Below are 15958 nucleotides of genomic sequence, written 5' to 3'. Positions count from 1 at the left end.
GCTTTGTCTTGAAGAATGTACTAAATGCTGTTATATTGGTCTTTACAAAATATGGGATCAAGCTTGAAATAAAGATTCCCTTGGAAGCATATTCATAATGTAGAGCTCAAGAAAAGTGATCCATAAAAGACTGTAAAGAGAGAACATCAATCTAAATTAAAATGATTTGGTATACATTGTATAAACAATCCTTATACTCAATGGCAGGTATGTCAAATGCAAAAAGAAAAAAGGCTGCATTCCGTGGAAACAAAAGTGTATAAATAGTAAAACATTTTCACTTTTTTTTTTAAGTTCAGGAAAGGGAGGGGTTATGACTCCTGTCGTGTTTTTATGTCTGTCTCTTTTAAAGCTGGATTAACCTTCTGTATTTGTCCTATTGGCCATTGTCACTGAGATAGAAGATGAGAAATCCAAAATGTTGGAGTTGTCACCAGAACAGGTCAGGATGATTCATTTTCCATTGTCCTTACAGAGATTTTGTCTTACTTCCTGTTGTGTCCCTGGGACTGGAAGTGAAATCTCCCCAAGGACAGGAAACAATGAATTTATTAGGGTCCTAACCCTTACTCATAGTTGCCAACAGTCCCGATTTTCCTGGAACAATCCCGATTTTGGGACCCTCGTCCCGATCAGAGGCTGTCCCGAATCGGGATTTGCCCAGGGAAATCGGGAATGTTTGCATTTTACATTTTTTGGCAAGCGGGCTTCAGTAAAATGGCGGCCGGTCCCACCGCCGCCGCTAGATCGCTCCCCCTTGTGTTCAGTAGAGAGAGGATGGGGGCTCAATCCGTGCAGCCAATGAATCGGCTTCTCCTCTCGCACGGATCGGCCCCTTACCTCTCCACTGAACACACGGCGCTGGTGTCTTGTCGAATACCGTCCCCCATCGGATAGTGTCCACCCTGTACTGCGCAGGCGCAGTAAGGAGGACAAACAAACACCGGCGGCCGCTGTAATGGACATGTACTGGGGCCTGGAGGGCATTATGGGAGGGGAGGGTCTGCACTGAGGAGGGTCTGCTGAGGGCGTCTGCACTGATGGAGGGGGGTCTGCACTGAGGGGGTCTGCATTGATGGAGGGGAGTCTGCACTGAGGGCGTCTGCATTGATGGAGGGGGGTCTGCACTGAGGGCGTCTGCATTGATGGAGGGGGTCTGCACTGAGGGCGTCTGCATTGATGGAGGGGGGTCTGCATTGATAGAGGGGGGTCTGCACTGAGGGGTTCTGCACTGATGGAGGGGGGTCTGCACTGAGGGGGTCTGCACTGATGGAGGGGGGTCTGCACTGAGGGGGTCTGCACTGATGGAGGGGGGTCTGCACTGAGGGGGTCTGCACTGAGAGGGTCTGCACTGAGGGGGTCTGCACTGAGGGGGTCTGCACTGATGGAAGGGGTCTACACTGAGGGGGGTCTGCACTGAGGGGGTCTATACTGACTCTGCTGGGGGCACCTGATGCAAGGACGGACTCTGCGGGGGGCACCTGATGCGAGGACGGACTCTGCTGGGGGCACCTGGTGCAAGGAGGGACTCTGCCGGGGGCACCTGATACGAGGACAGACTGCTGGGGACACCTGATACGAGGACAGACTCTGCTGGGGACACCTGATGCAAGGACAGACTCTGCTGGGGGCACCTGATGCAAGGACGGACTCTGCTGGGGGCACCTGATGCAAGGACTGACTCTGCTGGGGACCCCTGATGCAAGGACGGACTCTGCTGGGGGCACCAGATGCAAGGTAGGACTCTGCTGGGGGCACCTGATGCAAGGATGGACTCTGCTGGTGGCAGGCGATGTGGCTAGTGACACTCTCAGGGATCCCACTGATTCGGCATTATGGTGAGTTGAATGATTTAATTTTATATTACACTGTAATAATAGAAATAATGCGCTTCAATCATCCTGACACCATATTAAACTTCTTGTAGTAGCTCTTCTGTACGGCCGGTCAGGCCTTCTGATCACTTTGGTTAATGCATCCTCGTTTTGACAAATACCTGAGAATGTTCAAGTATACATTTTTGTATTGTGCTTGCAATTGTAATAAAAACTATTGAAAAGAAAAATAACAAACATATTATACTTGATAAGGAGAAAGGAGGGTGGGACTTTATATGAAGAATGCATCCCTGGAGAAATCACGATACATATGAAAATGGGCAGTACTAGGTATATTAAAACTATGGGCATTGATAACAACATTACAAGGCAACAATTAGTAGTCAATGGTTTATTGATGTAAAAAATGGTAACAGTAGTGGTAATGATACCATAATAAAATAATGACATAATAAATTCATAATGTTACCATGATGAAATAATGATATGATAAGTTCATAATGTTAAATATTATATAAAAACAAAGTACATTGGGGAGATAGGTGTAACAATAATAATGACAACAACAATAATAGCATAATGAGAACATATTATACTTACCTGCTCTGTGGAATAGTTTTTCACAGAGCAGCCTGGATCCTCCTATTCTCGGGTCCTCGCCGACGCTTCTGGCCCCTCCCCCCTGCCGAGTACCTCCACAGCAAGCAGCTTGCTATGGGGGCACCCAAGCTGAGCCCTGCTCTGTGTGTCCATTCAGACACGGAGCCGCGGCCAGGCCTCGCCCCCTCTCTCTCTCCTCATTGGCTCACAGACTTTGATTGACAGCAGTGGGAGCCAATGGCGCTGCACTGCCATCAAGCCAATGAGGAGGGAGAGTCCCAGACAGCCAAGACACTCCTGCAACATCGCTGGATTGAGATGGAGCTCAGATAAGTATTAGGGGGGATGGAGAGGGCTGCTGCACACAGAAGGTGCATAGAATGCATTAAGATAAAAAACCTTCTGACTTTACAACCACTTTAACCTCAAATTCTCTACTTGGGTATCTGGGCAACTTGGACCTGCGTCATCTGTAAATACAATCATAATAAAGCATCTGTGTATACTTAAAGCGGAGTTCCACCCAAAGTGGAGCTTCCGCTTGTTTGTCTACTCCCCCCTTCCGGTGCCCCATTTGGCACCTTTCGGGGGGGAGGGTGGATACCAATAGGAGAGCGCAGCGGTGCCTTGCGCATGCGCAGTAGGAACGCGGCGTGAAGCCATAATGCTGCACTGCCGGGTTCCCTTACTGGCAATGGCAGCGGCAGCCCTTCCACTGATGATGTCTGATCCCATGGCTTAGTTCAGCTGCCCTACACCACCATTGGGGCTTGTCAGCATTGGGATACATCTCTGACGTTCCCAGAGGAATGCAAGTAAGCAGGCTCAAACATCGATGACTGTGTGTATATTTTTGGCACTTCTTTGGGTTAAGCTTTTTATCTTATTTTATTACCAATAAAGTTTACATTCACACGTTCAACGGAAGTTGGTATTTTATCGGGCTATGCTCTACAATCGCACAATCTTTAAGTAAGACATTATATCCTGGTTTTAAGCCCTTTTATAGATTGTTTTGCTGTTCACCATTAGAAATAAGAGACCACTGCTCTCACATAGTGTGCAGAAATTCTTTTCTGCAACATACTACATGGCAAGGGCTTTTCTCTGGGTTACGTGAAATAGAGGCAAGACATTGAACTGTTACTATGACATTTGCCTCACCTTCATTTTAATTTCTGCAGCTGGAATTAAAGTTTAATTGGGCTTTAGTAAAAAGCCCATATATTGCAGGCGTTGTCCTGTACTGAAAGATTAAACTCACTTGAAAGTATTTACCTATTATTTAATTTTCTCCTAGGTTTACTCTGCATAGAATTCAACTTACACTACTTTTAGTGGCCTTTTACTAGTTCATTAGGCCCAGACTTTCAAATGGAAGAGTCATACTGTAGAGCCTACCTAAATACTTGCAACCCATCTCCTAGATTGTAAGCTCTAACGAGCAGGGCCCTCTGATTCCTCCTGTATTGAATTGTATTGTACTTGTACTGTCTGCCCTAATGTTGTTGTAAAGCGCTGCGTAAACTGTCGGCGCTATATAAATCCTGTATAATAATAATAATAATAATAATGTGGCACTACACTGCCAGTGCCCTCTTCTCCTGTTGCTCTGACTCAGGACTGCCTCATATGTCAGGTGTATGTATATGAAGAAGCCCGATCATGAGCTACCTCCAATCTGTGCACCACCGCCCAAAAACACAAGAAGGAGAAAAAAATATTAGAAATACTTGTTTACTCACACAAAAACAATACAGAACAGGAATCATGCATTTCTAGTTAATGACTGCTGTTGATGACAAACCATGTAAAGTGCAAAAAACACAGGCACTATGGCTCAACATGACCATATATTGTTGGAGAGAAATAAATAAGCATCACTTGTGTCTGGGGAACACTCATCTTGTTATTTTTTTAACAGATTACAGGGGCTGGTCTGTACGGTGCATATATAACTGAAGTTATGGCATGAGCATTGATGCAGATTGTTTTAAATGGAAGCTGGTCAGTAAAGGGTTTGGCTACTGTGTAGATCTCCAAGTCGCTATACAAGGAAAGCCACACCTCACAAAGATCTTATTTTGGAGAAAAATGCACCAGCGCTCCTCAGCTCTGGGCTGGTGGGGTGTATATGCCACATGGAATTATAACTTTTTTGTATGTCAGGGTACATGGGGTGCAGCTTTAGTTGTATGATAACTTGAAGATGTAGAACTGGGCGAGCCCCAGAACTGGTCTGCACCCATGGCTGGTGTATATTACTTGGTGGGGTTGAGTGGTGCTGCCAAGCTGAAACACACTGTGTAAATAACACATCATTTGCAGATAACCATAATGAATATGGGGTGCACAAGACACCCAAGGAAAATAGATATTTACTTGGAGATTGTTGTGATTGAATATGTATGCAGTCACCAGGAACATAACAGGCTTGTTCTTAGATCTCCTCCTTTGTCTTCTTCTTGCCACACCTACAGCAAAAACTGAATGCCAACATCTAACTACCCAGATATCGTGGGAGACAGTTATATCTATTTTTGTTTGAGGACTTAAAGAGACACTGGGGTTTGATTTACTAAAACTGGGAGAGTGCAAAATCTGTTAAAGCTCTGCATAGAAACTAGCTTCCAAGTTTTGTTTTTGTCAAAGCTTAATTGAACAAGCTGAAGTTAGAAGCTGACTGGTTACCATGCACAGTTGCACCAGATTTTGCACTCTCCAGTTTTAGTAAATCAAACCCAGTGTCACCTTGCCCATGTTGGGCAAAACGTCAGTGTATTTGTAAAGAACTCTCCTTTCCGACCCACTTATATTCACCTTGCCAATGCTCACTCAATGCTCCTGTCTCCATCACAGAAGGTGACAGTGTCTGGTGCTTCAGGGTATGGTGAACATGTGATCTCCTCCAAAATGACAGCGTTCAGGTGTAGCAACCAATCCCTCGGCTTGAGCACTGTCATATGACAGAGGAAGTCGTGCAACTGATGTTAAGGCACATTGGCTAGGGTTTAGGGGCAAATAGACAAATAGTGTAGAATATGTTGTGCAAAATGCCTCATTAGTTCAAGTCCCACTTGTCACGGGTTTTGAAACAAAAAATAAACCACCCCTCAAACACTTCTAGTAGGTAATGTACAGGACAATGCAAAAGTGACCTCCTACCACTGACTGACATGTCCTAGTAAGAACATCCTATCCAGTGCCACGTTCAACTGGTGGATATATAATATAGTAGCCTCTATGGGGTGGTTGTTAAACAGCAGTGCCCTGGAGTTCTAAAGCAAAGTACTATAAAATAACACATCCTCCCCAGTGTACACTCTTACTGTAGCCATACAAAAATAAATAATACATTCAGAATACTAGTAACAACTATAAAACATACAGTGTAGTAACATATACACAATCAACTTGATTTGTAATACAGACAAAACAAAAAAAAACAGCCTAAAACTCAAGTTTTAAAGTCACTAGTGCTGGTAGAAAGAACAAATGGTCCAATGTGGTTCAGTAATAAAGCTGCTTTCTGTCGTCAGTGCTGAAGAAGACCTCTTCCTACTGATGTGCACATCCAGCCAGGTATCCATTGGAATGCAAGAAGCTGTAGAAAAATATACAATCACACAGACAATTTTCAGCTTTTTTTCCCTTTACTTTACACCAAAGCACTGTAAAATACTAAATGCGATTATGTTATGCTTGCTAGCTTATTGGTATTCTTTAAACGGAATGAATACAGAAGTGCATGTCAGTGCAGTGGTGGAGAATGTGGTAGTGCAAGTTGGTGCACTAGTGTGCTTTGGTGTCATGGCAGCAAGTGAAGGGTGCATCAGCACAGTGGTGACAGGCAGGGTCATGCTGTGTTGGTCATGCAGTGAAGTGGTGGTGAATAAGCAAGTTGGGCAGGGGCATGGTTGCAGTGCAGTGACCAGTGGATGGGGCTGTGGTGGCAGTACAGAGGCCAGTGAGTGGGGTCATGTGCACTGGTTCAGTAGCAGCAGGGGGAGTTGTGTGCATCGGTTCAGTGGATGTGGTGGGGGTCGTGCACATTAGAGCAGTGATGGCAGCTCGGGTCATGGATGTTGGGGCAGTGGTGGCATGTATTATGAGTACCACTTCCGGTTTTTGTTTCCTGCATCCAGATAAAAATCAATTTTTTCCTGCAGCGGGATCAGTCCACACTTACAAGGTGTTATTCTGCCTAATTTCTATTATGTTAAGGCTTGAGAGCTCCGGTTACTGCTGATTCTGGTGCGAGGGGGAAGGCATGTCACCCCAGAGACAGCAGTTTTGAGCCAATCACTATCCTAGCATACTGCCTGTGGGGACAAGTACTGCTGACAGAACTATACGCCACCATGGCAACAGAAAAGTGTGGACACTTGTGGGTCTTAACTGTCATAGGGCAGCTGGGAGTCCCAAGACTTCTTGCCCCTCTGCTGAAAGCCCAGGAAGACAGAAAGAGGGCAATATAAGCTTTCACTTCCTGGGACTTTCTTTTAGAAAAACTATAGTGTATTTAACAAAGAACAAAAAAGGCGCACCAGCATCATGCATTAACTCAGGTACCATTTATTAAAAGGACTACAAAAAAAAATTAAATATACACAAACCTCATTGAATCATAAGCTTATATAGAACTGATAGGAAACCAGCCTTAATACAATAACTAATGCATTTTGAGGGATATACCCTTTTCCTAAGAGCTCCTAGCTCTGAGGATGAGGGTACATTCCTCAAAACGAGTTAGCTCGTGTTTCTACCGTGGGGTGTTGCAAAGGTTCACCTAGCAATACTGTTCAAGTTTTGTACTGAGGCTGGTTTCCTAGCGATTGTATATGAGCCTATGATTCAGCTTGCTTTGTGAGTGTATTTATTTGTGTATTCCTTTTAATAAATGGCACCTGAGGCAATGCACAAGGCTGGTGCATCCTTTTTGCGCTTTGTTGTCTAGTTTTCAGGACCCCCCCCCAATCTGAAGAGGGCAGCAAGGACCTGGTTTCCTGTTGTATGACGCCAGCAAGAGTGACGGCTTTTTGACGGTTATGCAAATCTGCCACCGGCCCTTTACATGTTGGCTTTTTACTGTTAACTATGGTATATCAACATAAACATCTTTGGCATGCAATTGTTATACGCTACCTGCAAGGAGTGGGCCCAGTATCCAGTGGTCCTGGAAGAGATCCCTAGTGTTCTTACAGCATGTCGTGCATAAACATCAGATGATGGGACAAAAGCCGGCAGATAATGCAAAGTCCCAGCAGAAGGCTCATGTTTGTCTCCCACACACAGAGGAGTTAACAACTGTACAAATATTCCACTGGACCGAAGCTCACATTGCAGCTGTCTGCTGAATTTGTCCAAATAAGCCTGAATAAATTTGAAAATGGAAAAATATAAATTGTAGGCAGTCGAAGATATTTGGGTCTTGATTTTGTACATGGAAAAGAAGTTACTGTTTATACAAAACTGTACAAATGGGCAAAAATTTTCCTCTCCAGATGTGCAAAGCTGGTAGAGACATCCCGAAAATGACTTGCAGCTGTAATTGCAGTGAAAGGTGGTTCTACAAAGTATTGACTCAGGGGGGCTGAATACAAATGCACACCACACTTTTCACATATTTGTTTCTAAAAAATTTGAAAAATCATTTAGCATTTTTCTTCCACTTCACAATTATGTGCCACTTTGTGTCGGTCTATCACATAAAATCCCAATAAAATACATTTACGTTTTTTGTTGTAACATGACAAAATGTCAAAAATTTAAAGGTGTATGAATACTTTTTCAAGGCACTGTATATATTATTCAGTGAATTCCTTGACCTCCTTCCACTTATTCGGCGCTAGAATATATATCAGGCTTCAGACAAATTTAAATCAAAAGCTGAAACCGGCGTTTAGAAATGCCTGTTTTGCCGCGTATAGCTGCGTTTTCGTCTAGAAGCGTCTGCAGAGCAGAGAATGACATTTTGCGACCCAACTTTGGGGCCCGTTTGGGGCATACAACATATCCAAATTTGGGGTTCCTAGCACCAAGTGGCCCCGAGATACGGGGCCCCAAAGTCGGGTCGCAAAATGTCAAGCACTTCTGCAGCAGAGAATGACATTTTCTGACCTGACTTTGGGGCCCCATAGTTATAGTGTTTGGGCAACTGTGTTAGCACACCAAATTTGGGGTTTATAGCACCAAGTGGCCCCGAGATATGGGGCCCCAAAATTGGGTTACAAAATGTCAAGTACTTTTCTGCAGCAGAGAATGAATTTTGTGACTCGACTTTGGGGCCCCATATCTCGGGGCCACTTGGTGCTAGCAACCCTAATTTGGATATGTTGTAGTGCTAGGTCCACTGTGTTTGCACGCCAAATTTGGGGTTCCTAGCACCAAGTGGCCCTAGATATGGGGCCCCAAAGTCGGGTTGTAAAATGTTCCTTTAAAAACACTTATAAACGCAAACGCGGCTAAACGCAGTACCGGCATTTAGCCGCGTTTGGCTTCTGAAACGTGGAAAACTTTTGCATCTGAACCCATTTTTTTGCTTCTGGAAAAACGAGGTTAAACGCAACTGCCTAAAAACGCCAAAAAACTAGACTGTGTACATGGACACATAGGATAACATTGAATGGGTTCAGGGGCAGTTGAAAAAAGTGTCCAACTGCCTCTGAAGGTGAGTTTAACAGCGTCTCGTGTGCATGAGGCCTTAGTACTCCTCACTTTTGGTAGCTTTTGGACCTCTCCTTGATGCATGAAGGTGAATAACCTTAAGCCTTTAGAACCACTTAAAAAATTACTTTAAATTTATTTATAGAGAAATGTGGTGTAATGTCTCTTAGCAGATTTTTATTCCTTTTTTTTTTTTTTAAATAAAGTACATACAGCATATATTTTCACAAATCAAAATTGTGTAACCTGCTGTGATAACTATTTGGAGTATTTTAAAGTTTAATTTATTAGACTCTTAAAATAGTATGTAGGATATTTTTAAAGTAATATGGTAATGTCTTAAAGTAATATTAAAAGGCTTTTTTCTTTTTAAATAACAAAATGTCATACTTACCTGCTCTGTGCAGTGGTTTTGCACAGAGCAGCCCCGATCCTCCTCTTCTCGGGGCCCCCTGTTGGTGCTCCTGACCCCTCCCTCCTGCCAGGGGGCACCCGAGAAGGCTCGCTCCTGAGCCACTGCTCTGCATGTCCATTCAGAAACAGAGCCGTGGCTCGGCCTCGCCCCCTCCTTGGCTGCGATTGACAGCAGTGGGAGCCAAATGGCTGCCGCTGCTGTCTCAGCCAATGAGGAGGGAGAGTTCCAGAAGAGCCGAGGCTTTCATGCACATTACTGGATTGTGTTGGGGCTCAGGTAAGTATTAGAGGGGCTGGGGGGCTGCTGTGCAGAGATGTCCTTGAGCCTTTAGAAGTTGTTCACTTTGTATATCTATAAAGAGGTTTAAAGGTGAACTCCTGGCAGGTATAAAGTGCTTAATTTATTGCAGCACTGTATTCATTATTTGTACATTTTTTTTATAAAGAAAATTGAGTACTGTCTGTGATACTTTTTTTATTATTTACACTAACATACAATTTTTCAGGACAAGCTTTCGGGGGATGTCCCCTTCTTCAAGGTCCAAGCAGTACTGATTCACAAATTTTTAAGCAGAATGTTAAAAAAAAAACACATCTCTGAGGCAAAGGAGATAGAAAAAAAAGAGAAAAACAAACACATACAAATCAATGGTAATAAAGATAGCAGCAGAGTTAGTGAGATAAGATAGAGGGAGAGCTATAGAATGGAGGGGGGGGGGGGGTGTGATAGTGACAGGGGGGGTCGAAAACTTTAGTATAATGGGTAAGGAAACCAATATCTAAATTCAGGCCATTATTTTTTGTGTCAAAAAGAATTATTCTTAGTTCAAACGTTTTCCTTTCCTAGATAGTTCTGAAATTCCCTTTAAAGTGGGGTTCCACTCAAATGTTTAACTTAATCTTACCCCCTTCAGTTAATTGCATAGATGTTGAAATGCCGCACGAAATATTTTTTTATTGCTGTAATTACCTTTATATTGTACTTTATTGTGGCACTTCCTGTCTCTCCTCCCATGGGAGTAGGCGTGTTTATTGCCTTTCCCCGGCGCCGCACTGTCTCCAGGGAGCTTAGTGTCAGGCTTCCCAAGATTCAGTGCGGAAACAATGATCATGCGTGTGAACAAACTGTGTACGAACAGCATTCACCACATCCAGGAAATCAATGCTTGTGGGCTTCACATGCCCACAAGCAAGATGGAAACAGCCAGCATCACATTTTTTAAGTTATTCTTTATTATAAAAAAAGACAGAGGCGGAAATATTACACCCAAACTGTGAGTATTATTTTGGGGTTAGCAAAGTGTCTCAATGACCTAAAAAAAAAAAGAAAAAGATTGGTCGCCGGACTCCTGCTTTAAGAACTAAAACTTTGAGGTCTTCTATAGTGTGGTCCGGTTGCGAGAAGTGATGTCCCACAGGTGTGCATAAACTTGTCCTGAAAAATTGTATGTTAGTGCAAATAAAAAAAAGTATCATGGACAGTACTCAATTTTCTCTGTCACAATTGCACTAATACGGCTACAATCACATCAAGTACATTTTTTTATGCAACAATTGTAGGTAAGTGAATTTGAATTCAGCTTCCTGCAGGACATTGTACAGCAAAGCTCAAAATTGGGAAAGGGAGAAGCAGCACAAGGAGCTAGTCAGTTGTACCACAGTGCTCATGTGCTAGCAAGAAGCATGCTGATAGGAGGAGACAGCTGTGTGGCAGAGATGAGCTCACCAGTATTTTCCTTCCCATTTTACTGTCAGGTCACTGGCTATGACAATGACAAGACCTGTAAGTACATAAGTACAGGAGAGAAAATTTGAGTCTTCAACCCTGCCAGACAGGGCCATGCTGTGTTAATTGCAGGACTGGATGGGCACAAACACAAATCCATCGGCAGATAAAACAGCCACCTTATATGTTTTTCTTCTGTGTATTTAAAGCTTTACCTCTTCTTCCTCTTTATGTCCGCCCACACTTACCTGTCCATACAGTGAGATTACTGCTTCCAATCACCACACAGACTCTAACAAAATGGTCAAATGAGAAAAAAAATTGCAGATATTTTTTGAGTTCACTAGATTTAAAAGCTTGTGTACATAAGTTCCCAGGTTGGGAACTAATTAAGCACTGCTACCACTAATAACATCAGAAAAAAATTGCAATGCTCAGAGTATATGGCCCAGTTCTTCTCCGATTCTTACTATACTCCAGTAAGCTGAGTAACAGCTGGAGCCCAATACTGTAGTAATGGATAGGACACTTTGCAGGATAGATGTTCTACAAGGATTCAGGAAGCTAAATTTGTATACAGCTATGAGCCGAAAATATATAGAGCAAAACGAACACTGCTGCTGCGAGGGATCTGCTTCCATAATCCCCTCTTCACAGCAGTCACTTTCAGATCCCATACTTTTGCCTGGTCAAAACGCATGCAATGAAATCCAAAAATTGGATCATGCTCCTCACTGCTATACCAGAGTTTTTATGTACAAACAACTACCAAAAAAAGAGTGATTTGGTATTATTGTATGTTCTGCAAAAATAAATATATTTGTGCAGATTTGTGGTGCATCTACTAAGAACATGTGAAATGTATGTGCTGGACTAGAGGTGCAAAAAGCTCCTCACGTTTATACAAAGGCCCAGCCAGTTTCTCTTAAGGTGTCACAGTAGCTGTAAATAGCTACCCTACCAAAGCATATATCGTCAGGAAGTAGGAAAGGCAATTTGTTCAATCCAAAGAATTAACCAAACTTCCTGCGCCATTATAAAAAGGTGGGGAAAAAAATGTCAGGAGTGGCGGGCGCCACATTAACTAAGCAGATCAACCTTTTTAAGGACTATCTGCACCAGAGTGAATTAGAAATTAGCCCCTATTTAACAGTGGGGAACATGGCGGTTTTACATATAGAAAATGTACAGATTCCTGCCAGGTCTGACCTGTCATGAGGGATGTGAACCATCAGTAGACAGACAGCTTACATCTCTCTCTCTGCTTGTGCAGGGATTACACTTCACAAGCAGAACCTGCAGAGTTAACAACCCTCCTCCTTTCTTATGCATTGAGCTGAGCAGGGGGCAGGGACAGGCAGAGAGATCGGCGCATGCAGGCTGCAGCTCCAGCTCTCCATTCTTTGTGCTGCCTGTCACAGACATGGCAGAAAAGAGAACTGATCGCTTTTAATTAAAGTGTTTGTTAACCCATATAACACAAACACTGCCAGACCTTCTATTATAGCCTGGCATAGCACACTGAATATTAGTCTTATATAAAAAAACAAGCGTTTTAAATACCTATGTAGAACGATTTTCAGGCCGGTCACATGACTCACGGCCACTGTATACAACCAATATATGGCTTCTGCAGGTGAGGCCGAGATCTCCCTTCTCTCTCTGACGTCAGCCAGGGAGACCACATGGCCACTCCGTCTCCTGCAGCAGCCCTGGAAACCAGCCGAGAGCCACGAGACCGGCCTGAAGATCGCAGGGTGCTATGCCAGGCTATAAGAAGGGCTGGCAGGTACCATTTAGAATTTATTTTACTAATAGCGGTTGGGGGCAGAGAAGGAGACACACAGATACAGAGATGACAGGCAGAGAGGAGGAGGTGAGGGGAAGAGAGGAGAGCAGAGAGGACAGCTGCGTATGACAGAGGAATGCACTCTGAGTACCGTGGTCAGGGCTCAGCAGCCCTGATTTTTGTGGTCAGTACAGTGAAGGGATACAGGAAGTGGCAGGTCCAGTCAGGTTTTTTTTCTTACAATTTAGAGGGGGGCAGATTACATAGCACAAGCACTGTGCTGTTTAATCTGCTTTAAGGGACCAGGAAATCTATTTTTTGGGGGGGTTAACAAACACTTTACAAAGGGGCTTGTGTTAGGAGCAGCATCTGCTCCCTTTTTTAGATTTAGACAGGTTATACAAGCTAAAGGAGACATAGATCGTGGATAATTATGGACACCAAAAATGGCACAATGTTCCAAAAACATTTGGCTTACATACTGTCACTAGTCAACCTAGGTTGGAACACATTATATAATCCAGGGTTTCTCCATGAAATTCTAAGGCTCCTCCAGAAGTTGCTATGTGTATGGTTCTTTGAGCAATGAACAATTTCTGCCTCTCAGATAATTTAGCTCTCTGTAAGGGGGTAATTCTTCCTAATGACAACAAGTGTAATGAACATTCTTCCCACTGACCATCACACTCATGTATCATGAATTGTAGCTATAGTAATTTTTAGCAGGGTTTCCTGAGCCCGGAATGTTATTGCAAGGGTTCCTCTAGGTTGAAAAGCTGGTATAATCAATGAATGAGAAAAAAACACCCTTCTTCAGCAAGATAATAACAAGAGGTCCCTGCTTTCAGCACACTGTACAATGCAATTAAAAAACAAAACAAAACTAGGCCCCTTGCTTATTTTACTTTGGATACTTTACCTTGGATGCAGCTATCTGAGTAATAGCGCTGTGTCGGTATTCAGTTCCAGGGGACACATTGACAATGGCTCCTCTCTTCCTCTGTGCCATGCCTGGGACCACTATACGCACCATCATGACAGCTGCAGCAACATTGACATTGATGATCTCCCATACTTTATCCTCTGGAATCTCCAGAATACATTGTGGATATTCATACGGCACCCTGGCATTGTTAACCAAAATACCCACATCCAGATCTCTCAGACTCTGCGCGATGGAAGCATATGCTTCACGTCCCTTGCTGAAATCTGCATAAATTATACTGGTGTTGACTCCATAAGTCCCAGCTATGGCCTCTGAGACATTGTGCAGCTCTTCTCTATTACTGCAGATCAGGATAATATTCAGCCCGCGACTTGCCAGCTCTTCTGCATATGCCTTTCCAATGATATCAGTGGCTCCTGTACAGAAATATACATCATCTTTTTTTTAATCAATGAAACAAAGTATAACACTAAGCAACCAATTGCACATTTCATTTAGCAGCCTGAAATTAACTGATACACAAACTTTTGTGTCCTTATGTATGGACTGAATCTATACTGAATCTAACTAAAACTGCAGAAAAGCAGTCTGTATAGGAACCAGCATGCTAGTTGAAGAAAAAGAAAATCATCTGCTACAGCACAGAAGGGGTAGTGCATTGACAGACAAACACAGTGGGGTTCATACCAGACTCATATTGAAATGCTGCAAGAGAGATCTCATCCTTCTCAGTCATTGTCAGGATGTCAGTAATTTAGTGGGGTTCTCAAACAGCTTATAATAGGTACACTGTGGCAGCGATATACATTTTTAAAAGGATCTCTAGATCTCATTTTATTTCAGTTTAGGATAGAGTAGGGAAAATATAGAAGCCTGTCAGCTTTTCGTTGCAGTCTCTGTCCCCATTGGGGAGATTCCAGGAGACACATAAAGCACAGAGGACACCTCCCCAAAATTAGACAGTTGTCCCCAATGAAAGATTTCCTCTCACCTCCTGTGCTGGTGACAACTATAAACTTCCCATTCTTTATGACCCTCAACAATAGTCACCAGTACAAAGACAGCCTGAATCTCTGTGGATTCTTGTGTTCATAGGGTGCTAGAATGACCAAAACGGACAATGACGTTTTAAAATGCAAAAACAAATATCTTCTCTGTACACTGAAATCGCTCAGTGGGAGCTTTTTATTCAATTACAACTTGTTTTCATATAATTTGTGACTTAATAAAAACTCTGAATGATTTTCAATGTGCAAATGAGATAATGGTGTAACTCAGTGAAGTCAATTAGATTTTATTGTAGTCAGATCAGAAAATAGTAGGCTCTGATTGGTTGCTGTGTGTCATAACTTACTGCTCTTTGGTCTGCTATATTAAAACTCAGCTAGTTATCAAGTGAGGTCATATTAACCGCTTGCCGAAAAGCCGCAACAGTTGTACTGCGGCAATATGGCTCGGCTGCGCGAATCGCCGTCATGTTATGTCGCTTCTTTTTGTGGCCACTAGGGGTGCGCTCGCGCTGCTCGCCCCCAGAGCCGATGCGATCTCAGAAAAGTTGTATCCCTATTGTGGGTCCACCAGTAAGGTATTTGTACGTTTAAATCATATCCCCTCTCAATCGTCTCTTCTTCAGAGAGAATAAGTTCAGTGCTTGTAATCTTTCCTCATAACTAAGATCCTCCAGACCCTTTATTAGCTTTGCTGCCCTTTGTACTCGCTCCATTTCCAGCACATTCTTCCTGAGGACTGGAGCCCAGAACTGGACGGCATACTCCAGGTGCGGCCGGACCAGAGACTTGTAGAGTGGAAGCATAATCGTTTTATCTCTGGAGTTAATCCCCTTTTAATGCATGCCAATATTCTATTGGCCTTGCTTGCAGCAGCTTGGCATTGCATTCCGTTGCTGAGTCTATCATCTACTAGGACCCCAGGTCCTTTTCCATCCTAGATTCCCCCAGAGGTTCACCCCCTATTTGCAT

At 43.4% G+C, this 15958-nt stretch overlaps 1 protein-coding gene across 3 annotated transcripts in view; it reads right to left on the bottom strand.

The window, feature by feature from the left end:
- Positions 1-2214: 2214 nt before the first annotated feature.
- The window catches only part of LOC141112529 (inactive hydroxysteroid dehydrogenase-like protein 1), a 38543-nt gene continuing 24799 nt past the window's right edge, over positions 2215-15958 (bottom strand). For all 3 annotated transcript variants that reach the window (XR_012236616.1, XR_012236615.1, XM_073605443.1), the window contains exons 2-4: positions 13953-14395; positions 7584-7811; positions 2215-6042 (exon numbers count right to left, since the gene is read on the bottom strand). Coding sequence is in view for 1 of the 3 variants with exons in the window: in XM_073605443.1 (XP_073461544.1) it covers positions 5974-6042; positions 7584-7811; positions 13953-14395 (740 nt within the window). In the remaining 2 variants the exon portion in view is untranslated. The remainder of the gene's footprint in view (positions 6043-7583; positions 7812-13952; positions 14396-15958) is intronic.

The sequence above is a fragment of the Aquarana catesbeiana genome, linkage group LG11 (genome assembly GCF_042186555.1).
Source record: "Aquarana catesbeiana isolate 2022-GZ linkage group LG11, ASM4218655v1, whole genome shotgun sequence".
In the NCBI taxonomy this organism is placed as follows: Eukaryota; Metazoa; Chordata; class Amphibia; order Anura; family Ranidae; genus Aquarana; species Aquarana catesbeiana.
The sequence above is the reverse complement of the archived record's forward strand: the minus strand, read 5'-3'. Positions and strand labels throughout refer to the sequence as shown.